Genomic DNA, 27349 nt, shown 5'->3' with positions numbered 1-27349 from the left:
TTCCTCCTAAAACATTTACTTTCCATAATGCTTTCCCAAAAAAGACAAATAAGAAATTAAAAGGTTAAAAATCTGTTCAGAAATAAGCAAAACACAAAAAGGCCAGTATATGTGCAGCCTCTCGAGAAGGCCTACTTTTCTGATCTCTCCTGTAGCCATAAACCAGTACAACTATTCTATAGTGACTAAGTAAATTTCTCATTTTTTCTTTCTCAGAGTCTCGGTTCTTCTCAATCTCCTCTTCTGAAATGTCTCTAATTCCTTCCACCCAGCCCGTTAGGCTATTTATTCAGATCTACTTTGCATCCAATTCTTCACCTACTGATAACAGAGATCCAATGGCATTTAACTCAGTTACCTCTGCTTCTGGTTAACAGCTGTGGTTAAGGAGGGGGGTAGGGTGGGGACACTCACTGGGAGAGAAAAGGCTGAAATGAGATTTTTTTAAAAATAAATTTATTTATTTATTTATCTTTGGCTGTGTTGGGTCTTTGTTGCTGTGCACGGGCTTTCTCTAGTTGTGGCGAGCAGGGGCTACTCTTTGTCGCAGTGCGTGGGCTTCTCATTGCAGTGGCTTCTCTTGCTGCAGAGCAAGGGCTCTAGGCGTGCAGGCTTCAGTAACTGCGCTCGCAGGCTCTAGAGAGCAGGCTCAGTAGTTGTGGCGCACGGGCTTAGTTGCTCCACGGCATGCGGGATCTTCCCGGGCCAGGGCTCAAACCATGTCCCCTGCATTGGCGGGCGGATTCTTAACCACTGTGCCACCAGGGAAGTCCTGAACTGAGTTTTTTGGATTGCCTGTAGATTCCAATTATTAATTTATCTATTCCTCTTCCTCTGTAAAAAAAAAATCTTCAGCCTAGGTAACCACAAGCTTGCTGATTACAGTGAGCAAATTTTACCTAACTCTAAACCTGCACATTAAAGACAAACAAACAAACAACCTTTACAAATGGCCAAAGAGTAATCTACTAGGGGTCACAATTCCTGACTGGTTTTGATTTCAGATTATTGTGCAGCCAGCTGACCAACTCAGGAAACAAGTATCTGCAGTCAACCTGTTTTAACCCCTCTGTCCGGTCTGAGGTCATATTCAGCATCCCTAAGGGCCCTTTAACCAAAGTCTGGACACCTTAACCTCCTCAGTATCCCACAAGGGCAGCAAGGTAAAGCCGACTTGTAGAGGGCACTTTACCAAAATGGACTTGGAACTGTCAATCAACTCGTATCTGCATTTTTCAACTTAATGGGAAGAAATCCAAATACCTCCCCATGTCAACCACTTTGATATGCTTATAATTCAAAATCCGACATTCTTGTGGAAAAATTAGATAAGGCTGGAAGCTGACGCCTAAGCAAAAGCCACTAGAAGTGTTCAAATTGCAAACATTCACATTATAGTCAACCTCTGGGAAATAATGTAGAATGCACCTTTTAGCGTATCTCCTAGGCTTATTGAATAAAACATGGCTCCTCTAAATGATGCTCTAGTCTAATGCTACGAAATATGTCTAACACCAGATGGAAGTAACTATACCTCCTGTACTGAACGAAGAGTTATCCTCCAGGACGGACATTCTTGATATAGATGAGGAGTTTGGCAGTTGCTCTAATTCTTCTAAGATCCCATAAATTCTGTTTAAGTGTGTGGGCTCATTTAAAAAGACTTGTTGAACAGTTAAAATGCATCAGCATACTTTCAAATAATAGTGATAGCCTAAAAAGCACTGCTGTACTTTTCAAATAATACTGAAAATCTTATTATAGTCCCTACTTTGAGTTTCACCTCTTAATCCCCAATTCTCAATGGAACTAGACTTATTAGAAACCCAAAGGAAAGAGATTTTAAGTGATAAATAAATAAAGATACACACTATCACCTACAACAGTAGAAAGGCAGAATAATTGACTTGTGTTACTAAAAATACTCAGCTGGCTTTTCATAAATTGATCTGTCCTCTAAAATATTAAACCAATTTGCATTATTTATAACAACTAATGAACGGTGTTAGGGAAAATGCATGATGCAGTGGCCAAGGCTGAGGCTCTGGAATCAGACAAATCCAGGTTAAGTTCCAGTTCTCTCATTTACTGACTGTTAGGTTTTGTGCAGTTTGCTTTGCTTTCCTAGCTAACCCTGCTTCCCCATCTATAATCCCATTCTACATGAGGTTAACAACATCCACTTCAAAGAGCTTCTGTAAAGATGAATTGAAATACTATACATTAAATGTTGGACAGACACGAGTTATTTAATAAATGGTAGCTCTTGTTATAAAAAAGAAACCACCGAGGGTTTTTTTTTAATCAGTTGCTTGTCACCTGCATGTTATACCATAATCCTACTCAATTTCTCCTTTTTATGCTAAGAGCTAAATAAAATTCTCAGTACATGCTGCAGGAGGAGTTGCTCTTGCTGGCTCCAGGTGCCTATACTGGAGTACATCCTCTATTAAAGCATCAAAGATTTGTACTGGCATTGCTAGTGGACACGTTAGTCTCCTGCACTGGACCGGGAGCTCACTGACAGGAAGGAGTGCTTTATTCCTCTTTCTACCCCACACACCCGGCACAGCACCTGGCCAGTAAAGGACGTTCCATAAATGTCTGGTGAAGGAAAACACTGCAAAATTACAAAGGGAAAAATGAGTGTGCGAAAAAGTGCGTACTCTGATGAGCAATCTCACTCTTCTTGAATAAAAACTATAATTGGTTAAGGGTGTGTATGGGTAATTCATTCATTCACTTACGCATCTACTCAAAACAAAGTGGCCAGATGCTGCTGAGGATAAAAAAGTGTGTAAGCCAAGCAAAAGGGAACAATGGTTCCAAGGGAATGTCTTTAAAATGCAGATTCCAGTTTAGTTTGGCGAACCATCTAAAAACACTGTTGTTCAGAGTAGGGTTGATAGACTGAATTAAAATCGCCTGGCAGCTTGGTAAACATGGAGATTCCTGATCTCATATTCAGTTCCAGTGAACCAGAATCTCTGAAGATGCATTAGTACTTTATAAATTCTAGAATGAATATGTTGTAGCAAGGTTTTAATTTGAGAACATCAATGCTGAGATGCTTGGTCATTCCTCCGGCCCCGCCTCTATCCTTTAGGACAGCTGTTACCTTTAACCGTAACAGCTCATTTCCTAAGCCTTCATGAAAATCTTATTTTGGGCCATAAATTACTTAAGTAATTTAGATTTTTTCTATCATCCTTAACAGAGAATTTTAAGCTAGGAAAAAGGATTGAGTTAGTAGTTTTTTCCTTATGTTATTAAATGTTCATATATTTCCAAACTGAATAAAAATTATTTCTAATTTTAAAAACTCACAAGCTATAACTTATAATATTACTGGAATAAAAGAAGTCAAATTGAGTGTAATTCATTTATTTAGTGAGCACTAAATATGTTTTAGACACCATGTCAGGTTCTAGAGACACAACAGAGAGGAAAACACAGCTTCTGGCTTTAAGGAACAGAGCCAACTGGAGGGAGGCCCCAGACATATAACTAGGGTGATAAGGGCTTTGAAAAGGGAAGCATGGGTTCTAAGGAGGCACACAGAGCGGGAAGGCACACAGATAAAACCATGTAAAAAAACAAGTAGAAATTTGCCATTCCAACATGTGCCCCTTTCACGACTATGACAACTATAAATCCAAAGTGAAACTTACTCGTGGAACTGAGAAAAAGGGAAAAGCTGCAAAACCAGCCTTGAATAGGCAGAGAGGGAATGGCAGTGCTTGCAACAGAAGGAACAGTGTAGGTAAAAGCCAAGAGGTTAGGGAAGACATGCTGAGTTTGGGAAAACAAAGAAATTGAGCAAGGCCGAAAATTCAGGGGAAGGGTTGAGAGACAAAGCTGGAGATGTAAAAGCAAGTCCAGCTCGAGAGGGCGCAGGTACAGGATGAAATGATGAGCTCAGTTTGGGACACGCTCAAATTGAGGTGCTGTGGGACAGCCGTGGCGGACATCTGGGACAAGGAGAGGTGTTCACAGAGCAGCAGGACATCGGAGAGGAGCGCTCGAGAGGCAGCTCTGGATGGAACACACATCTGGCGGGGGGGCGGGCGTCACATTTAAAATTTAAGTGCAGTTATATATGCATGCCTCACATTCTTTTACGAGCAAAAATAACCGTTGCCTTTTTGATAGTGCTATTTTCCTAAGTGCTCTTACACTAAATACGTATTTGCAGTAAACCTTAAGAAAGAGACACGCCCTAGAGCAAGCCACCCCATGGTTTCATTACCTGTAAAATGGCATGATAAGCACGAGTCATATATGCGAGCCAGGCCTGTGGGAGAAAAATTGCACGGTGCCACTCGGAAAGCTGGATGTGAACCTGTGGGGAAAATGTACCATGACATAAGTTAGGCTGCACAGTATTAAAACAGAATAAAATGAAAACTGTATCATCAATTCTCTCTTTCCCTTCATTTCTATGGTCTGGATTCTAAAACAAACCAAATCAGTCTAGGATCAGAACCACAAATAAGATCTTTTGGATATTTTCAAAGGAGGGGAGCTTAGAGTCCTGTAAAGACAAAACACAATAAGCCTGGAATTTTCTAAATTAAAGCAAATAAAATCCTACAATAATAACAAGTTAAGATGTATGTGTAATACAAATATGTCCTCGAAAATCAGGGGGAAACTGTAAAGCCTCTTGCCAATGTCAGGAAACTAGGTATTGTCTAACAAATCCCCCTAGTAATTTTAAATAAAAATAAATATTGCTCACATCTTGGACTTCCAATATGACAATTTCTGCAGTAATAAACTTAAATTGCCAACAGAAATATCATGTTGTGTAGAAACCAGGACGTTAAGAGCATGCAAATGAGTCCCGCACACAGCAATTGTGCACACCACTAGATAAATGCCCTTTAATCAGTGTGGGTAAACAAGAGAAAAATGATACATGCCAACACCGAAATCCTGTTTCTGAAGACAGACCCAGACAGAACATCTGGTTTTCATAGTCATTTATGTTTCTACCTATTAGTATACTGCTATCTTGCGACAAATCTTCCCAAGGTCTGCTTCTGTTAAAGAAAGATCACTCAAGAAAAAATAGTCACAGTGCATCACATTTCACGTTTCCTGTAACTCATCTCATCTAAACTCAAACAACGGAAACTATAGTCTGTGTCTTACAGACAAAAAACAACAACAAACACACAAAAAGGACAAATTTCTACATAATTACCCCAGAATCATGATAACTACAGTGTTTAAAGAGATTTTACTGTATTATAGGAATTAATTTTCTCAAGTGCTTCGTGATGGGGAAGAGAACAGCCTCTCTGAATACAGTTGGTTTCCATGGCTTCTGGTATTTTCTTTAATCCCAGTCTTAGTGTGGGCCTACTATACGCAAGGGACTCTGGAAGGATGTGAGGATTATAAATCGATCAGTATCTGCACAGAGTTCAGAAATGCGCAGGGAGAGTCAGAAATGTACACAAATAGATTATAAGGCAAAATTATGAAGCATCTATGGGAACAAAGAGATCAGTCTGTCTGCCATCTAGCACTCCTCATCCCACTGCTTCATTTTTAAAAATTAGATACTCAAACTGTATGAAAAAGATACTCAGATCATGAAATGAACCTAAAAAAAAAATATAAAGTCAGATTTCTTGCTTTTCTGATTAAGTACTCACTCTATGGAGCAGGGTAGGGGGAGCCTTGTCAACATGCTAACAAAACTCCTTGAAGGAAGGGGCCTACCAATTCCTGCTTCTTCTCTTGTTATCCAAGAAGCTGTGGAGGCATTAATTAGTCCTTGGCCTTGCTCCCTGTTTCCAAAATGTGGGGACTTCCCCTTAGCTTTTTCCTACCCTTTTCAAAAAACACATTAATTATCTTTAAGTTCCATTTTGAGACCTGGATTTCACAGAACGGATACAAACACCACAACCAAAACTTTTATCTCTTACTTCAGAACCTCAAAATATTTTAAAATTTTGCTGCCACATAATCCATGGACATCATCGCACAACTGAGAATATCCACAGTCTCAGCAAATTGGCAAAAAGAGCACTGGATGTTCTTGGAAAGACAATGATCTCAATTGGCTTCTTAAAGTGGAGTTAAAAAAAGAAAGTAATATGAAAAAATGTAAAGGAACATGAGCAAATCAAATGCTGAGCTTCTAAGAACAAAGACTGTCATGCCAGGAAACCTATTTACAAGGAGGCTATAAACCGAAGGTTAAAGCTAACCCTCTTGCTGCTGTTCAGACCACATCTGAAGGTGGGTGCAGGGAAGCAGTCATGTTTGAGCCTAGACACCTGCCTGAACTCCCCAGGTTCTATGAGATTACACCTAGTCTTAGTGTTCTGTGGAGTTAGCTGTGACTAAACCTCTTTAAAAATGCACTTTCTCACTCTTTCCCTTACAGAAGAGAGACTTAGAGAAACAGCTTAAACATAGTCATGCCCTTACTCTCCAGCTGTGTTACAGGCAGAAAAGACTTCCTTGACCATGTTTAACAAAAACACATTCTAGGATGTGTTCAGCCACCCCACAGAGGTTAATGCTGCTAGGCTGAAAAATATAATTTGCATTATTAAAGTATGAAAATCATGTATAATTTGCTATACTGGTGAGATGGCTTTGAAGGAAGCCCAATCAACAAAGTAATTCCAATCATGAAGTTTCAACCCTGTTATTCAACAGATGATACAGCAGGGTTCTCAACCACTGTGCACCAAGTTTTAATTAACACACGGAATACAGTTTTTCTAAGGCTAACTATGTATACCCTTGCAGTGAATGACAGGTGTGTAATGGACTGCTGAGGTGAGCAGCTTCTATGACTTAGGGAAGAGTAAGAGTTTCTATGTGTAAGAGGTAGTACTAAGTATAACGAAACATTACTGCACGTGCCCAAAAAAGAGACTACGTTAGGGAAATACGCAAGTAGGGTAAAGGGGGAAAAGAAGGATGATAAGGCAAGAGTGGGAACAGGAGCAGGTCACAGGACTAAACAGGGTGGTCAGGGTATCTCGCTGAGAAGATGAAGCCTGAGTGAAAAGTTGAAGGAGATGAAGATGTAAAGACAAAGGTAAGTACTGGCGGGAACGTAAAATGGTTCAGCTGCTGTGGAAAAGAGTTTGGTGGGTCCTCCAAAAGTTAAACATAGAATTACCAAATGACCCAGCAATTCCACTCCTAGGTATATACCAAACAGAACTGAAATGACATATTTAAACAAATACTGTACGTGAATGCTCAAGCAGCACTTTCACAGTAGTCGCAAGGCGGAAATAACCCAAATGTTCATGAATGAATAAACGGATAAACAAAATATGATAAATCCATAATGGAATATTATTTGGCCATAAAAAGGAATGAAGTACTAATGCATGCTACAACGTAGATGCACCTTGAAAACATGATGTGAAAGTGAAAGAAGCCAGACACGAAAGGTCACATGTTATATGATTCCATTTATATTAAATGTCCAGAATAGGTAAATCCATAGGGAGAGAAAGCAAGTTAGTGGTTTCCAGGGGTGGGGAGGAGGTAGGGAGAGGAAGAAGTGGGAGGGAATGTTTAATGCATACATGGTCTCATTTGAGGGTGATGAAAATATTTCGGAACTAGACAGGGGTGATGGTTGCACACTGTGAATGTACTAAATACCACTGGATTGTACACTTTAAGCTTTAAAATGGTTAGTTTGATGTTATGTGAATTTTACCTCAATTAAAAAAAATACCACAAGGTAAGGCAAAGGTCCCTAAAGTGAGCACGTGGCTGACCTGTTTCAGGAACAGAAGGGAGGCCAGGGTAACGAGCACAGATAGAGTAAGCAAAGAGGAGAGTGTAAAAAGAGAAGGCTGGAGAATTAACAGGAGAAAGCAGGGCCTTCTAGGTCACTTCTCAGGACTTGCCTTTACTCTTACTAAAGGGGGAGCCATTATAAAGTTTTGAGAAAAATGACACGATCTACTCTACATCGTAAAAGGATCACGCTGACTGCTCTGTTGAGAACAGACTGTAGCGGGCAAAGGTCAAAGCAGAGAAATCTACTCAGAGGCTCCTGCAAAAATCCAGGTAAGAGATAGTGGTGGCTTGAGTGGTAGCAGTAACACTGTACAATAAAAGTTTTCGAGTATTTAGCTGTGTAATTTTTCCACCCTACCCCAAATATTAAGTAAAATGCCAATATATAAAACAGAAAACAGAGAAGCAAAATGTGTGTAAATGAAGTAAGGATGAAGGCTGAGGGCTTGGCGTTCAGCCCTCTTGATCATCTGAGTCTACTTTGTGGTGGTCCCTAGCACTCTTTAAAACACAGTTTTAACTAGAGGGACATAAAAGAGATCAGTGGTTGTCAGGAGATGGGGGAGCGGGGGAGGAGCTGACTACAAAGGAGCATGGGGGGATTTTTGGGTGATAGAACTGTTCTCATCTTGACTGTGGTACTGATTAGACAAATGTGTTCATGTCTCAAAATTCATAGAACTATATACTAAAAGGGGAGAAACCTACTGTATGCATATAACTCTAAAATAAAATTTAAAATACATAGTTTGAAAATGGCTACTTTTAGAACATACACTTCTCAAACATTCACCTCCCACCATCTAATACCCTCTGTATACTTCTTTGTCATCATCATTCAAAATCCACTCTTCCTCTTATCTTTCCTTTTCCTATCAATATTACCCCATCAATATTACAATCACCAGGTTTGAAATTTCTGATTTATCCTGGACTTCTCCCTTTCCCCCAACTCAACTGTCATCTCTACCTCTAAAATGTTTACTATGTTTGTCCCTACTTTCTTCCTCACTGGGTGAGCCCTAATTCCTGCCTTGATTACTGAGGCCACCTAACTGATCTCTTAACAGCCTAAAATCTTTCCTCCTTCTAATACATCCTGAATGGTGTTGCTACTACTACATTAACTCAGAACTTCTTTTCAAAAACCTTTGATGGTTCATTAAAGAATAAAGTCCAAATTCTTTTGTGCCATGTCCAAAGTATTTTAGAATCAAATTAAGAAATAATTTGTTGTAGGAACCTCCCTGGCGGGTTCGATCCCTGGTCAGAGAACTAAGATCCCACATGCCACTCATAGCGGCAAAAAAAAAAAGAAAAAAAGAAAGAATTTGTTGTTATGTGAGAACTCTGCTGCCCTGCTGGTTAAGATCCTCATCCAATTTCCCCACTTGATTTTCTGCTCCTCTCTTTCATTTAACCTGTATTCTGGTTGATTTGGGTTATAAACCAATTCCCAAGCCTGTCCTATACTCTACAAGACCTTTGCATTCACTGACTGCTTCCACTGCTTTGAATGCCCAGTCTTCCTCTCACCTCTACTTTCTGAAATAATTTCTCCCAACCCTACGCTTGGAAGTACACTATATGCCTCTCCTGTTATACTCAACAGATTCCATCTTAGATTATTTGTTCATGGACCTTAATCTCATACAATCCCAAGGGCAGAGATCATATCCTATTCATCCCGGAATCCCTCCCATGAAACCCACGACAGTATCTCGCACTTAAGTGTTCACTTAAGTACCTGCTGAGTTTAACCAATTAAACGTACAGTGTTCGCTTTAAGGCAAAATCTTGTCATGTGAAAACCACACTGTCATAAACAAGTAATCACAGAAAGTCATGATGTGTAAAAACACAATGTTAGAAAACTTTTTTTAGTAGGCACAGCTAAACCAAGTTGTTGAGGATACAGTTATTCGAAATTTTACAAAACATGTCCAAAATGTTCTGGCTGGGAAATGTTTCATTCCAGATTAAAAACACAGTGACTGACAAGGCGAAGTTTTAAAGCGGGTATTATAAACTTTGTATTTTGAAATTTCCTAACGAAACTTTTTAATTTGTATCATACAAGTTCTAATGACATATACGGGAAATACTCGCTCAACAGAAATATCCTGCTCAGAAACACAATTCATAGATGTAGCGGGAATGTCAAAAGACAGAATGAAGAAGGAGATCTTGTTTCCTCACTGATGCATGTTTTTCCTGAAGGAACTACATGGCTACCTAATTAGATAATTTACTGTTCAGAATACACTGCCCAGAAATTTGGTAATGTTTTCTGCCTCTTGAGTGATCTTAACAAATACAATTATTCATTTATAAGAAAATACCCATTTTAACAGCACTTCAATAAATAATTTAAATCAAGTAAGACAAGCTTTGGTGAGGCTGTTTGGCTGTAAAACTAGAATGGGATAAGGTAGAGCAGCACATAAAAATCAACAGGTAAAGTGTTTGTTACTGATTTTAAAACCTCGATCTCACAAAGTAAGGCATATTCATGTTTCCCAGATGTATATATCATTATCAAAAGGATAAAAGTATTTAACTGCAGTTGTTACCCAGACACACTAACACTGAGCCACTACATTTGGTCTGTGACATACACACACTTGTCCCACATTCCCAGAAGAAAAACCATTTGTACTTAGTGTTAGAGACCCCCAAAGCCACTCAATGTCCCACTGTTTATAAATAAGAAATCATAGGCTTCAGTTGTCTGTCAGTAGTAATCTTGTTTGCACAGTATAAATTTTCTGTTATTCCTGTCTCCTGACAAATAGCGACTGGAAGACAAGAAGGGAGGGCTTATAGAGGACACATTTTTAAAGTAAAATGACACTCATCACTTTGTAGGTGCTTTCTGGACATTTAAAACTCTCTCTCTCCTTCCACCCTCCCTCCGTCCCTCCCTCATTCTCTCTCCAGCTCAGTCTATCTCTCTCTTCCCCTCTCCCCCCCCCCCACTCCCGCTCCCCCTTCCCATGAGGATAACATTAGCTTGAAAGCTGACAATTCAATCACATCTCAAGCAACCATTTACTCTGTTATTTAATAGGAAGGGGGAAAACCCTGTTACCATAACAACTCACATCACATGGTAATTATGGAGTTTCTAAAATACAGCAAACCATACTTTTCACAGTGTTTTCTAAGGGGAATGTGTAATAAGCACAGATACCACTTCTCAAAGTTATTATTCAAAATTTTCATCTAATTGTTTCATATTGCATGAATGCTAACATACTCCATGTTTTTCATAAGAAATATGTTTTTAAATAAAGAAGGAACTGAAAGAAAAGGGCAAATGATGGGTTATATCACATGTACTTTTGGGTATCTAGGGAAAAAATGTAAAGAAGGCAGAAGAAAAAAATTAATTTATAAGGCAAAACAAATCAAATGATGATCAATTTCAAAAGAAAGAAAGAAGAAAAAAGATTTCATTCAGAGTAGTGCCGCCAATAAGCCTGATAAAGGCTTCTCTGAAATAAAAATGAAAAAGAGCTCATTACCTAATGCTGAGGCAGAAATATGGTTGGGTAGCAGCGGCAGGATCAGGAAAATCTGCATGTGCCCAAAGATGGAGGAAATAATGAAGCAAGGCTGCTGTTCTCATCCAGGGACAAATCAGTGTCATCCAATTTAGGTGAGAGTATCATGTCAGAGTTAGAAATGCCAAAGGATGACAAGACAGGCAGCAACTTTCAGGGAAAGAAACTGTCATTCACCTTCAGCTTCCTCATCAACAGGAGCCAAGTTAGTCTCAGGATGAGAAGTAGTTATAAATCAGGGCAGAGGAAGACAGTCACCTGAACTTGGAGAAGCCCTAGTAGATCTGAAATGACCCCTGGTTGTCCCCTGTTCAAAGGAGCAAAGAGAGAGAGGGCACTTCAGTTTTAGAGAAATCTAAACAGGACAGTGATTATACAGAACTGCTCCTGGTAGGTCAGGTCAAACCCAGATCAGACTTGGATCTGTGAACCTTCTGAAAGTATAACGTGGGAGACTTTCACTTTAAGAAAAGTCAATGAAAAACAAAAACAGTTTTTAGAAAGAAGGGGATATAATGCTTTCCAAAAGAGTTCATCTCAGATTAAATAGCTAGTTCTCCAAGACACTGAAAATACTTGATTTAACTAACACAGTTATTGAGAAATATTGACAATTACATAAAGCAAAATACACTTCAAAATATGAAGAGCAGAGCACTTGGACATTCAAAACCAAGTTCTTTTATCCATTCATTCACTCACTCACCCATCTATAGTTGTATGCATTAGGGCCATAGAATATCCTATAGGTATATGTAACCTTTGGCAGAGAGGGGAGGCTAAACCATATAAATGAATAACAACACCAACAGTATACAATAGCTTGTTCAAATGACAATAATGTCATTTCTTAGTAAGACCTCAACAATTATTAGATTCACCATCAATTTAATAGCAACATTTCTGGAAAAAGGAAACGATCCCACTAAATGCACATATAAAGTATAGGACACATCCAAGTTTCAAAAGGATGAAAATCATTTACAAAGTGTCTACTATGTGCGAGGAATACTAAGCACTGGAACGACACATGACCAAAACAAACTCCTTGATTTTATAAAATTTACACTTTAAAAAAGGAGAGAGGGGCTTCCCTGGTGGCGCAGTGGTTGAGAATCTGCCTGCCAATGCAGGGGACACGGGTTCGAGCCCTGGTCTGGGAAGATCCCACATGCCGCGGAGCGACTAGGCCCGTGCACCACAACTACTGAGCCTGCGCGTCTGGAGCCTGTGTTCCGCAACAAGAGAGGCCACGATAATGAGAGGCCAGCGCACCGCGATGAAGAGTGGCCCCCGCTTGCCGCAACTAGAGAAAGCCCTCGCACAGAAACGAAGACCCAACACAGCCAAAAATAAATAAATAAATTAATTAATTAATTTTTTTTAAAAAAAGGAGAGAGACACACTAATTGTCATGTATGCTGTGCCACCCAAATCCCCACTTCAGGATTAGTAGGGATAGGTGGATAAATAGTTTCAGTATTAAATAAATTGAATTCATAGTTACAAACATTCCTAAAGAAAACTCCAAGCCCAGAATTTTCACTAGAAAATTCTACTGTCCATTTTAGGAAAAATTATTTATTAGGATAGCATTATCCTGATAACACATCAGGCAAAGGTATTACAAAGAAACTACAGAACCATACCCCTCATCGGTGCAAAGATGCAAAAATCCTTAACAAAATATTATTAGCAAATCAAATTCAGCAATAAATAAATAGGATACTTCATTATAATCAAGCGGAGTTTATCCTAGGAATGCAGATTTGGTTCACATTAGAAAATCAATCAAAATAATTCATCATATCAACAAACCAAAAAAGTATACAATCATTTCAATAAATGTAGGGAAAAAAACATTTGACAAAATTCAACATCTATTGGTAATAAACACCCTTAGCAATTTAGGAATAAAAGGAAACTTCATCAACCTAATACAGGATATCTACAAAATCTCTACACTAAAATAAACTAAATATAACATCATATTTAATGTTAAGACACTGAATGCTTTCCCCCAAGACTGTTAACAATATAAGAATTTCTGCTCTCACCACTGCTATTCAACCACACCAAAGGGTCCTACACAGTGCAATCAGGCAAGAAAAAGAAATCAAAGGCATACAGATCCAAGAGAAAAACAGTATGACAATCTCTATTCATAGACAACATTACAATGAAAAACAAAAAGAATCTACAAAAAAGCTACAAGAATATATAAGTGGGTTTAGTAAGGCCATAAAAAAGTATCAATTACATGTTCATATTCTAGCAATGAGCAGTTGGAAATTAAGACAAACCAAAAAACAGTCTAATTGCACTAGCATAAAAATACTTAGGGATATGCAATACTTATTAAATTTAACAAAATATGTGCAAGATTTGTAGTAAGAAAACAATAAAACATTGATCTAAGATAATAGAGAAATATACCTTGTGTATGGGTTGAAAAACTTAATATTATTAAGATTTCAATTCTCTCCAAAATTGATCTACAATTTGCATTTCTACCTAAAATTACAGCAGACTCTTTTTGTAGCTTCTCAAAGCTGATTTAAAATTTATGTGAAGGGCTTCCCTGGTGGCACAGTGGTTAAGAATCCGCCTGCCAATGCAGGGGGCATGGGTTCGAGCCCTGGTCCGGGAAGATCCCACATGCCGTGGAACAACTAAGCCCATGCACCACAACTACTGAGCCTGCGCTCTAGAGCCCGCGTGCCACAACTACTGAGCACACACACCACAACTACTGAAGCCCGCACGCCACAACTACTGAGCCTGAGTGCCACAACTACTGAAGCCCATGCACCTAGAGCCCATGCTCTGCAACAAGAGAAGCCACTGCAATGAGAAGCCCACACACCGCAACGAAGAGTAGCCCCCGCTCACCACAACTAAGGAAAGCCCGTGCACAGCAACGAAGACCCAACACAGCCAAAAATAAATAAATAAATAAATAAAATTTATGTGGAAAAGCAAAGGGCTTAAGACAGCCAAATTTAAAACAAAATTGGAAGATTCATATTACTTGATTTCAAGACTTATTATAAAGCAACAGTAGTGAAACTGTGTGGTTTTGATGAACGTCTACACACTTAGAACAATGAAACAAAATTGAGTACAGAAATAGACCCATACATATATGGACAAATGATTTTTTGACAAAGGTGCCTAGGTGAAGAAAGGATGGTATAACTCAACAAGTATAACTCATACCTTATGAAAAATTAACTCAAATAATCATAGGCTAAAATGTAAATCTTAAACCATAAAGCTTCTTCTACAAGAAAACTTAGGCGATCCATCAAGTGATTAATGGATAAACTATATATGATATATTCATACAATGGAATATTATTCAGCTGTAAAAAGGAATGAACTACTGATACATACTATAGTACATATAAATCTTGAAAACATTATACTAAGTAAAAAAACCCATACCAAAAAACCCACATATTGCATGATTCCATTTATATAAAATGTCTAAAACTGGCAAAACTACACAGAAAGAAAGTGGATTCGTGGTTGCTGAAGGCTGGGATGTGAGGAAAATGGAGAGTGACTGCTAATGGGTACAGAGTTTCTTTTCATTATGATGAAAATATTCTAAAATTGATTGTGGTGATGGCTACGCAACTCTGTGCATATACTAAAACCACTGACTTGCACACATTAAATGAGTGAATTTTACGGTACATAAATTATACTTCATTTTTTAAAAAATTTTAAAAAAAGAACACAGGGGGGAAAAAAAGGAGAAAAACTTTGAGACTTGGGGTAGGACAAAAAAGCAAGAACTATAAAAAGAAAAACTTGATAAATTCTTCAAAACTAAAGATCTTCTCTTCAAAAGACAAATGAAAAGACAAGTTACAGAGTAGGTAAAAACATGTGCAAAACACATTTCTAATTAAAAAAACTTATATCCAGAATATATAAAGAACTCTCATTTGAAAACAAAAAACCTGGATTAAAAATGGGCAAAAGAACAGAACACTCCATGGAAGAAAAAAATATGAATGGTGAATAAATACATGAAAAGATGTTCAACATCAGCAGTCATTAAAAAAAAACACGAATTAAAAACCACAAAAGGGAAACCACTAACCACTATGAGAACTGCTAAATTTAAAAAACTGACCATATTGAGCACTGGCAAGGAAGGCAGAGCAACCAGAACTCCCTTACACTGCCGATGGGGACTCAAAATGGGAGAGTCACTAGAAAAACAGTCGGGTAGTTTCTTATATTCACTCACCAAAAGACCTAGCGATCCCATTCTTAGGTAGTTATTTACTCAAAAGAAATGAAAACAGATGTCCACACATACACCTGTATGATAATGTTTATAGCAGCTTTAGTCATAATCTGGAAAAAGTAGAAACAACCCAAAGGTCCATCAATGGGTAAATTAATACACAGATTGAAGCAATGATGACAGGTTTTTTAAAAACAAAAAGACTCAGAACAAAGCAGTGATGGGAACCAAAGCAAAGTCTGAAGAAACTTCAGCTGGAAAAATACCAAAGGGACTGCAACAAAAGAAATACTAGAAGAAAGGAGGAGAGTTAGGAAATACTAGAGTCATCCTGGAAAAAACCAAAGGTATTTTAAAATTGTTCTCTGATTGCCCTGGGATGGTACAAGGTAGTTCAAGAACTGGGTAATCATACTTCCTGGGTTCAATTTCCAGGCTCCTCTACTTACCTGTGTCAAGCACATTAACAGCACCAACCTCACAGTGTGAATATAGAGATTAAATGAATTAATATATGCATGGCAAATTCTGAAGTGTCTGAGCTGGTTATTAGCTATTATTATTGCAATTGTTATACTTATTAACTAGTTCTTAAAATTCTTATTATTTGTTGTCAGACAGTCTGAGAAACTGCATGGCTCATTCTCTCTTTTTTAAAAAAATGAATTATAGTAAGCAGAAAATGAATCCAAACAAAATCCTACCATAGATTTGGCAGAATTCTGTCTAATGTGTCTTCCAATTGACTCATAAAATTATGATCTTTTCTCATCTCTTGAAATTTTCTAGGCATGCTAAAATACAAGCAACAAGTATCATAACCCAAATATTTTCTCTGTTCACATCTAAGGTACACCTCATAAGTTCTAATTCCATTTTCTGAATTTATTAGGTGTCTTCTGCTACCTCCACATTAACACTTTTTTTGTTTCTTTTCTGATGGTACTTTTAAAATTAGGCTTCCATTAATACTTAACAATTTGGTTATCCACATAGTACACAGCTTTAAAACCCAAAAAGGTACCAAATCTCTCTCGTCTCATACCAACAAATAATATTCTAGGGAGAACAAATCTAGAAATTACCTATGGTTTTTCCTCTTTTATGAAGTTAAACCTCTCTTCTTCCCAGAGAAACACTGCTCTCCCCAGATCTTTCTTCCCTCCTTAGTTAAAATAAAGACACTGTGTTAGACAAAAAAGGTTCTGAACCAAATATTTACATAATTTCAATTCTAACTAAATATATAAAACTAATATGGGTGGCTAGGATAGAGGTGGGTCTTTAAAATCTGGCTATGCTGGGACTTCCCTGGCAGTCCAGTGGTTAAGACTCTGCACTTCCACTGTAGCGGGCACGGGTTCAATCCCTGGTCAGGGAACTAAGATCCCTCGTGCCGTGCACGTGCACGGCCAAAAAACAAATAAACAAAAAATCTGGCTATGCTAATTGGTAGCAATTGGTATGACACAGAATATAATCAAATCAAATTAGTGATGCCAAGATTTATAAATTATGTCTCAAAATAAGATTTAACACAAACATACTGTAGAAGCACTATTTTTACCTCATATCCTTTAAAATTTTTATAATTTATATATTTTCATCTATAATTTGTATATAACTTACGTTTAAATTATGTAAAATAAACCTCTTTGCTGTGATATTTTGTTTTGTTATTCATTCATACATTTTAATTTATATATACCTGAATGAGTAACTGTCATAAAATTTTAAAAGACAACAAAAAAACAAATTTCCCAAGTGCTTTACAACTTCCCTCTTCCCTCTCGTATTGCTACCATCTGCAACGATCAGATTTCAAGCAAAAAATAATGTAACTTTATTTTAAAAGGGTGGTCTAAAAGAAAAATTAAATAAACACTAAAACCAAAGGTTTTTTTTTTTGCCCTAAACAATATTATTTACTGTTAATTCCCAACATTCACAAAATATAAACACTGGTGCTCTACATACTTTCAAAGGATCACAATTAAGAAACAGGCAAAATTATTTCTTTAAATAATAAACTGGTATTTATTCTGAAATATGGAAGTTAAATACTGATGAAATAAACCAAATTCCAAGATACTACTCCCTAATAGGCTGAGCAGTGGGGAAGCATGCCAGTTTCTTTGAGAAATACCTCAAAATATTTTAGTATTCAGTTGGCTCAACTATTCTGGTTGTCTTTAAAAGCCACTTAAATTAATTATGATAAAGAGAAAAATAATTCCCAAACACACACTAAATTTCATGGGCATAAAGTGAAGGAGGGAAACCCCAAAACAGATATAAGCAAGAAGAACCTGTTACAGAGTATGGGAAGGCACCTACCTCATGCACTAGAGCGAGTGAAGTCTGCTTGAAACTTCGCCCTCTATTGGCCATCAGTCTATTCAATGGTTTGCCATCTTTACTCTGATACATTGAAATATCATAACAAAATAGCATACCACCTTAAAAGAAAAATAAAAAATAAAAACATTGCTTATGGAAAAACTCATTAATTAGGTTCTCAGTAACCCATATTCAATCAATCTGTATAGAGAGATTTAGAAATTAAGAGTATGCTAAGCAAATTATGATTTTTAACTATGAATAAAAAAAAAGAAGAGCTATAAGAAGTTACCATATTGAAACGATCACTTACTGACAAGCCTTATTCATTTGTAAATAAATGAGAAAATTTCAAATCATGTCTTATTTTAAATTTTGTGAACTGTTACTTCTAGAAATTCTATTAAGCTTTTCTTTAAAAACAAATTTCAATGAAAGCGAAATGCTTGTGCATGTCAGTCTTTGTGAACTCCTGATAATATGGGTTCCTTTAGTTTCTACCCATAAGTGGACTAGTTTTCCCTCATACCTGCACTCACATACATTCACTCTTCCTTTTTTCCTCCCTTTTCTAACATACTTTGGGGGAATTTTTGCAACTATGTTCATGGAAGAGACTGGCCTTTACTATTCTCTTCTTCTACTTGGTATCAAGAGTATGCTGATCTCAATCAAGAGTGTTCTCTTTTTTTTTTTTTTTTCTCTGTTGAAGTTTATAAAGACCACTGTTATTTCTCCCTTAATTTTTTTGAGGACTTCACCAAGGAAGCCATCTGCACCTAGGTTTTCTTTGTGGGAAAGTTGTTACAGATTCAATTTCTTTAATACATATCAAACTATTCATATAGTCTATTTCTCCTTCTGTCAGTTTTGCAAAGTTTTATATTTTGAGGAATTTCTATATCTCATCTAAACTGTGAAATTCATTGGCTAAAAGTTCTCCAAAATATTCTTTAATGTTTTGAATGCTGTAGGGCCTGAAGTAATGTCTCCTTTGTTGTTCCTGATATAGGTGATCTATATTTCTCTATTTTTTTTGTACAGCCTTACAACAGCTTTATCAATTTTCTTAAACTTTATTTTCTTTAAACTAGCAGCATCTTTTATTTATTTTTAATTTTTATTTATTTTTGCGTTGGGTCTTCATTGTTGTGCGTGGGCTTTCTCTAGTTGTGGTGCGTGGGCTTCTCATTGCAGTGGCTTCTCTTATTGTGGAGCAAGGACTCTAGGCGCATGGGCTTCAGTAGTTGCAGCACGCGGGCTCAGTAGTTGTGGCACGTGGGCTCTAGGGCCTGTGGGCTTCAGTACTTGTGGCACACGGGCTCAGTAGTCATGGCTCGCAGGCTCAGTAGCTGTGGCGCACGGGCTTAGTTGCTCCGTGGTGTGTGGGGTCTTCCCGGACCAGGGATTGAACCCGTGTCCCCTGCGCTGACAGGCAGATTCTTAACCACTTCGCCACCAGGGAAGTCCTCGTTAAACTTTTCAAAGAATCACCTTTGGCTTTGCTTATTTTCTTTATTTCCTGTGTTTCCTATTGCATTGATTTTTATTCCTATCTTTATTACTCCTTCCTTTATCATTTCTTTACGTTTAATTTGCTGTTCTTCTCCAAGTTTCTTGAAATAGAAGTTTAAATTATAATTGTTTTCCTTTCTTCTTTTTTCAGTATATGCATTAAGGGTATAAATTTCCTACTAACACTGTTTTTTTTTTTTTTTTACAGGTAAAGCAGATAATTTTTAATGAAATGGGTGAACTTGAAAATGGAAATTATAAGACTTCAAAAGATTTTTTTTTTCCACACCACCACCACCCCCGACCTCCACTTTCCCTCCTTGGTGTCCATACGTTTGTTCTCTACTTCTGTTTCTATTTCTGCCTTGCAAACTGGTTCATCTGTGCCATTTTTCTAGATTCCACATATATGCGTTAATATACGATATTTGTTTTTCTCTTTCTGACTTCACTCTGTATGACAGTCTCTAGGTCCATCCATGTCTATACAAATGACCCAATTTCGTTCCCTTTTATGGCTGAGTAATATTCCATTGTATATACGTACCACATCTTCTTTATCCATTCATCTGTCAATGGACATTTAGGTTGCTTTCATGACCTGGCTATTGTAAACAGTGCTGCAATGAACATTGGGGCGTATGTATCTTTTTGAATTATGGTTTTCTCTGGGTATATGCCCAGTAGTGGGATTGCTGGGTCATATGGTAATTCTATTTTTAGTTTTTTAAGGAACCTCCATACTGTTCACCATAGTGGCTGTATCAATTTACATTCCCACCAACAGTGCAAGAGGGTTCCCTTTTCTCCACACCCTCTCCAGCATTTGTTGTTTATAGATTTTCTGATGATGCCCATTCTAACTGGTGTGAGGTGATACCTCATTGCAGTTTTGATTTGCATTTCTCTAATAATTAGAGATGCTGAGGAGCTTTTCATGTGCCTCTTGGCCATCTGTATGTCTTCTTTGGAGAAATGTCTATTTAGGTTTTCTGCCTATTTTTTGATTGGGTTGTTTGTTTTTTTTAATATTGAGCTGCATGAGCTTTTTATATATTTTGGAGATTAACCCTTTGTCCGTTGATTCATTTGCAAATATTTTCTCCCATTCTGAGGGTTGTCTTTTCATCTTGTTTATAGTTTCCTTTGCTGTACAAAAGCTTTTAAGTTTCATTAGGTCCCATTTGTTTATTTTTGTTTTATATCCATTACTCTAGGAGGTGGGTCAAAAAAGATCTTGCTGTGATTTATGTCAAAGAGTATTCTTCCTATGCTTTCCTCTAAGAGTTTTATAGTGTCCGGTCTTACATTTAGGTCTTTAATCCATTTTGAGTTTATTTTTTGTGTATGGTGTTAGGGAGTATTCTAATTTAATTCTTTTATATGTAGCTGTCCAGTTTTTTCAGCACCACTTATTGAAGAGACTGTCTTTTCTCCACTGTATATCCTTGCCTCCTTTGTCATAGATTAGTTGACCATAGGTGTGTGGGTTTATCTCTGGGCTTTCTATCCTGTTCCATTGATCTATATTTCTGTTTTTGTGCCAGTACCATACTGTCTTGATCACTGTAGCTTTGTAGTATAGTTTGAAGTCACAGAGTCTGATTCCTCCAGTTCCATTTTTTTCCCTCAAGATTGCTTTGGCTATTCGGGGTCTTTTGTGTCTCCATACAAATTTTAAGATTTTTTGTTCTAGTTCTGTAAAAAATGCCATTAGTAATTTGATAGGGATTGCGTTGAATCTGTAGATTGCTTTGGGTGGTATAGTCATTTTCACAATATTGATTCTTCCAATCCAAGAACGTGGTATATTTCTCCATTTGTTTGTGTCATCTTTGATTTCTTTCATCAGTGTCTTATAGTTTTCTGAGTACAGGTTTTTTACCTCCTTCAGTAGGTTTATTCCTAGGTATTTTATTCTTTTTGTTGTAATGGTGAATGGGATTGTTACCTTAATTTCTCTTTCTGATCTTTCGTTGTTAGTGTATAGGAATGCTACAGATTTCTGTGCATTAATTTTGTATCCTGCAACTTTACCAAATTCATTGATTAGTTCTAGTAGTTTTCTGGTGGCATCCTTAGGATTATCTATGTACAATACATGTCATCTGCAAACAGTGACAGTTTTACTTCTTCTTTTCCAATTTGGATTCCTGTTATTTCTTTTTCTTCTCTGATTGCCGTGGCTAGGACTTTCAAAACTATGTTGAACAATAGTGGCAAGAGTGGACATCCTTGTTGTGTTCCTAATCTTAGAGGAAATGTTTTCAGTTTTTCACCACTGAGAATGATGTTTTGCTGTGGGTGTGCTGTATATGTCCTTTATTATGTTCAGGTAGGTTCCCTCTATGCCCACTTTCTGGAGAGTTTTTATCACCTACTAACACTGTTTTAGCTGCATCCCACAAGTTGTAATTTGGCATATTTTCATTATCGTTCAGCTCAAAATATTTTCTGATTTCCATTTTGATTTTTTTCTTTGATCCATGGATGATTTATAAGTGTACTGTTCAATTTCCAGGCAAGTGGAGACATTCTAGTTATCTTTTTGTTATTTAGTTTAGCTTAATCCTATTGTTATCAGAGGACAGACTCAATGACTTCAATATTTTGAAATTTGTTGAAATGTATGGTCTGCCATATAACCATTTTGATAAGTTTCCAATGTACAGTTAAAAAGCATAAAATTCTATCACTATAAGATACAATGTTCCATATGTCACTTAAGTGAAGTTTGTTCATAGTATTATTCATATATTTTGTGAACTTGATTTTTTTGTCTGCTTGTTCGTCACACCACTGAAAAAGCTGTCTAAGGGTTTCCCACTATTATTGTGCATTTGTCTATTTAGTTAGTTCTTATAATTTTTGTCATATAGTTTGAAACTCTGTTATTTTGGCACATTGATTAGAATTGTGATACTTTTCTAATGGACTGACTTCTTTATCTCCATGAAATATTCCCTTCATTTCTAGCTTCTTCCTTTTTCATATGTCTAGCACTTTTTCACTGGACAGTATATGAAAGAACCACAGAAATTCTAAATGATATTATTTTTTTAATCAGAGGATTTTCTCCTCTGTTAGGCAGACAGAGTGAAGGACAGATCATCTCAGGTGAATGAGGGATTTAACTGAGTTAGGCTTGACTATAGCTTTGGTAAATCTCAGTCTACCTCTGGTTCAACCCTGTTCCTAAGGCATGCCTCCTCAAGATTTTCAACTGACAGTCTAATCGGTCTTTGACTCTTCAATACAGAAAGATTATGGGAGATTCAGAGATTTGGATCTGTCCTCAGAAGTTTTCAGTTTAGCTTTTAACTTCCCACAAAGCTGCAAAATTAGACAAATATCTTAAGGGAGAAACAGGCTGTGTGTTTGAAGGGTCTCAAGTCCCCAGTCTTGTCACTCAGGTTACCACATAAATGTCATGAGCTCTGTTGGCTTCTCTGCCTCCTGCACCAGCCTCTTGTTAAGGTCAAGCCTGAATTTCAGCCTCTATCTGAGGCCAAAATTACTAAGTGCATCCAGGTGAAAAGAGCTGTAGATCTCAGTATCAATTCACTACTTGTGTGCTTTGTTTTCAGGCCCATTCTCCTAGCCAGTCTTTGTTTCCTAAGCACCACAAGACTGGAGATTTCACTGCCTCTCAGAAGCATTAGCCTAGTTCTTTAACCTTCAGTGCAAACTCAAAAGTCACCAAATTGCTTATGAGGAAAATCTGCAGTTTGTCACCTGTACTAGAATCTTCAGAGAAACATAACCAACAGGATATATATAGGTACAGATATGTAGATAAGCAAGAGGAGATTTATTATGGGAATTGACTCCCAAGATTTTTGAGGCTGAGAAGTCCCATGATCTGCTGTCTGCAAACTAGAGAACCAGGAAAGCCTGTGGTGCAATTCAGTCTGAGTCAGAAAGCCCAAGAACCAGGAACACCAACGTCCAAAGGCAGGAGAAGATGGATCTCCCAGCTCAAGCAAAGAGAGCAAATTCACCCTTCCTCTACCTTTTTGTTCTATTCAGGTCTTCAATGGATTGGATGTTGCCCACCCACACTGCTCAGGGTGATCTTCTTTACTCAGTCTACTGATTCAAAGGCTAACCTCTTCTGGAAACACACTCAGAAATAATACTTACCAGTTATCTGAGTATCACTTAGCCCAATGAAGATGACACATAAAATTAATCATCACATCAGCCTAGTCCCATGAAACCACTAAAAGCTTTACTGGTTCCTCTATCCTCCAACAGGCCTCTTCCTGGGCCAAAACCCAATCCCAGCCCACAACCAGAATCAGTGAATATCTCCCATGGGTTAGGGGCCAGGGGGTGGGACAGGTCCATAGGGAACAATCTAAAATGTTCTCTCCATTCCGTAATTTCAGTCTATTCTTTGTTTTATCTATGTCTTTGTTTCTACAGTTCTCTGATGGCTTTAAAATGTGATTCATTTTTGTAATTTATCCATCTGTGTCTAGACGTTAGCAGCAGCAGCAATGCCTTTCCATGCCCTATTACACCCTACTTGGAAGAGAAACTTAAATCATCACATTAAAATCCTGTACCTTGATACTATGTATTGTGCTTACCCGCAAGGCCAGGTTTCAAACCTGGTTGCTTGTTTGTTTCATACATTTTCAACATAAAATTGGGGATTCCTGCTACAGTCTTTCCTTGATCTAAGCGGGCACCTCCTTTTAATGCAGAGTGATACACCCCACGGGGCATATTCACCATTTCTTGCTTCACAAGTGATGTAAAAAATTCCTCCAAAGCTGAAAGAAATAAAAGGAGACCAAAAGTAGAGTGAATATAGCATGCTAGAAGAGAAACATTCATTCTTAACTCATACACACACACACCACCAACAACAACTTAGCTATATTTCAGGTCAAATTTCACAAAGTAAAAAAACAATTATTGATTCCCAGCCCTTTTTTAGTCTTCCCCAAACCAGAATATGGCACCCAGTTACTCAAGCTAAAAAACTTAGTCATTCTTAATTCCTCTCTTTCTCACACTCCTTATATGTAGCAAGTCCTTTTAGATCTACCTTTAAAAATAGATCTCAAATCCATCCGTTTCGCTCCATTTTCACTGCTACTTGCCCAGTCATTATCTTCTCTCTTCCTCATCTGGATAAATTTAAAAACTAGTTCTTGGTTTCTTCTCCTCATGACCACTCCTCTAAACCATCCTCTACCCAGAAAGAAGCTAGAGTTTTATGTCATTTCCTTCCCTAAAATCTTTCAATGCTTTTTCACTGTACATAGAATAACGTCAAGACATCTGACAGTGATCAAGGCTTTCTATGACCTAGCCCCTGACTCTCCCTGTGACCTCATCTCTACCACCCACCTTCCTTCCTAGCTGTGTTAAAGACACACTTCCACACATGGCCTTTTTCCATTCCTCAATAACACAAAGTTCATATCTAAGTCAATGCCACTGCACTTGCCATTCCTTCCACCTGGAACACACTAATCCCCAATGTCCACCTGACTGGCTCCTTCCTGTCATTTAGATATTTTCAGAGAGGCCCTTTATGACTATCCATCATTCTGCAGTAATATCAGTACACTTATTTTAAAAGATTAATTCACTATTTCTTTGTTTGTGTTCCTTCTAATTAAGCCCAAGCTCTTTATTGCTTGACATCTTCACTTATTATAAGGTAATGCAGTAATGTGGGATCAGAAGACAATAGGGTATCCAAACAAAATACCTGATTAGCACTATAGGTTTATATTCAAGTGTTATTTTCCTAAGGACCACTAGAGGTTGCCCGATGCAGAAACAAAAACAACAAAAATTAAAGCTAAACAAACCATATGGAAAACAAAAAAGGAAACTACCACAGGTGCCTCTTATTATAGGAACAAAAAGCAAGAGGCTGCCTACCTAAACTAGAATTTCATTCTGAATAGGTCTAAAAGTCTCCTTTAAATGACCACGATTAAATTAAAGGCAGAAGTACTCACTGGAACATGTATTATGTACCCAGTTCTGTCATTCCTATATAGAACTTTCCTAGGTGCAACAAAGCTTCTCTATTCAAAGCCCAGAGAACACCTGTGTAGTATGTTTTCCATGTACCCCTCCAGATCCACCCTCTCAACCCTACTCTGTGCCCTGGAAGAATAACCTTTCACAACTGCATCATCAGACTCCCTTGTCCTCTGGCTTTTAGTTGGCTTCATCCAGTGGGAGACATTGGCAGGAGATCACAGGGTGAAAACAGAGGTGAGGGCAAGTACTCCCCAGACACCCTCCTGCAGGACTGCTCCAGGTCGTCTGCATCCCTCTTTTGAAGGGCCTTGCTCCACACTCAGGAGCTTCTTACGACACAGAAGCTCTCTCTTATTCTCCTAACTGCTCCCTTCCCTTCCCTCTTCAGGCTGAGGGACATTAACCACTCTTAGATGATTCACCATTGCTTGTGAATTTCCTTTAACCTTGACAACACACCTTTAAGCAGTCCCTTTATTAAACTCTCAATTACTCCCTCTGAATTTCCTGCGAAGACCCTCATCAACACATCACCTAAATGAAAAGTGTGCATAATATCCAACTGCAGGTCATACATTTCAATTCCTGTATGTACATGCACACGTATGACTGCTTCAAGCTTGGGAGGAGTATAGACTTTTCAGAATGGACCTAAGAATCATGTATTTGTGAGGAAAGAATTTCACGCTTTCTCAAAAGACATCCTATTCTGGTAAAAGCTGATACATGTCAAGAGATTAAGTACACATCTGCACGAAGACTAACCCAGGAATGAAAGTTTGTCTACTTGTCAAGCTCTTCAGAGAATTAAGGATTATCAAATAATTCCAGCCCTGAGAGTAGTTTAAATGAAAGTAAAATACCATGAATGCAAAAGCCCAAGAGGACTTTGAACTCTAAGGTTATTCTGGGATACAGGAGGAACTTTGGATAACTGATGGCTTTTTTCTTCCTTGGACTTACTATTAACCGCAGGGGAGGTCCTAGACTCTGAAGAGCCTTCAGGTAGGAAGTGGGGACGAACAGGAGAAAGAAAAAGGGAACAAGTCCTTAAGGCTTGTTCTGGACATCAGGAGAAAAGAAAAGGTGAACTCTGTCTAAGTTGTACCATTCAGTTTTCTCTAATGAAAGGAGGCAGGAATTTGGGACAGGAGCTTTGTCTAGCAAGAAATACTTCTATATACTTGGCTGAATTCCTTAGGAATCTCCATGTGGGATGAAACCAAGGATAAAAACTTTTAACATTACAGGCTACTGAGATTATGACTGAGAAGATAAAGATGACATTTCTTGTGTTTATTGAACTTAATTTTCAGAAATTAAATTTTTACATCCATGAACATTCAGGGTAGATTTGGGACAGAATATGGTAATAGATGCATGCTTGGGAAAATGTTGGCTACTATTGAATGAGAATAATTAGGTATAATTAGAATAATTTTTTAAAATGTCAAGGTCCTGTACGCTTTATATCAAAGCTGAACAACCATACAAGTTAATCTATTTTTTAAAAGCATTAATGTATAGCTCTGAAATACTGGTACCACCATTTCTCTAGGAAGAATATATTTCTAATGATGAAACTACCCAGGAAATTTCTGAAGATCCTAATGATCTTTTCACTTATCTTATATAAATAAGCTAAAGAACCATTTGAATCAGTGACTTAAAGTCCCACTGCAAATTTGCCTTGTAGAATAAATTTAACTTTTGAGATGAATTTAAATTTTTCAGTGAAAATGGTTGTTTAAACTAGTTCTCCAGTTTATTTTTACTTGAGTCTAACATTTTTCAGTGTGTTTTGAACACCATACTACCTCAAGCAGTCCCTATAAGACACATAGAAAATAAG

At 37.6% G+C, this 27349-nt stretch overlaps 1 protein-coding gene across 2 annotated transcripts in view; it reads right to left on the bottom strand.

The window, feature by feature from the left end:
* The window catches only part of FOCAD (focadhesin), a 309592-nt gene that overhangs the window by 83446 nt on the left and 198797 nt on the right, over positions 1–27349 (bottom strand). For both annotated transcript variants that reach the window (XM_082470462.1, XM_082470463.1), the window contains exons 20-22: positions 24078–24263; positions 17965–18086; positions 4250–4342 (exon numbers count right to left, since the gene is read on the bottom strand). In XM_082470462.1, the coding sequence (XP_082326588.1) occupies positions 4250–4342; positions 17965–18086; positions 24078–24263 (401 nt within the window). The remainder of the gene's footprint in view (positions 1–4249; positions 4343–17964; positions 18087–24077; positions 24264–27349) is intronic.

The sequence above is a fragment of the Balaenoptera physalus genome, assembly GCF_965194825.1.
Source record: "Balaenoptera physalus genome assembly, chromosome: 7".
Taxonomy (NCBI): Eukaryota; Metazoa; Chordata; class Mammalia; order Artiodactyla; family Balaenopteridae; genus Balaenoptera; species Balaenoptera physalus.
This window is presented reverse-complemented; position numbering and strand designations above follow the sequence as displayed.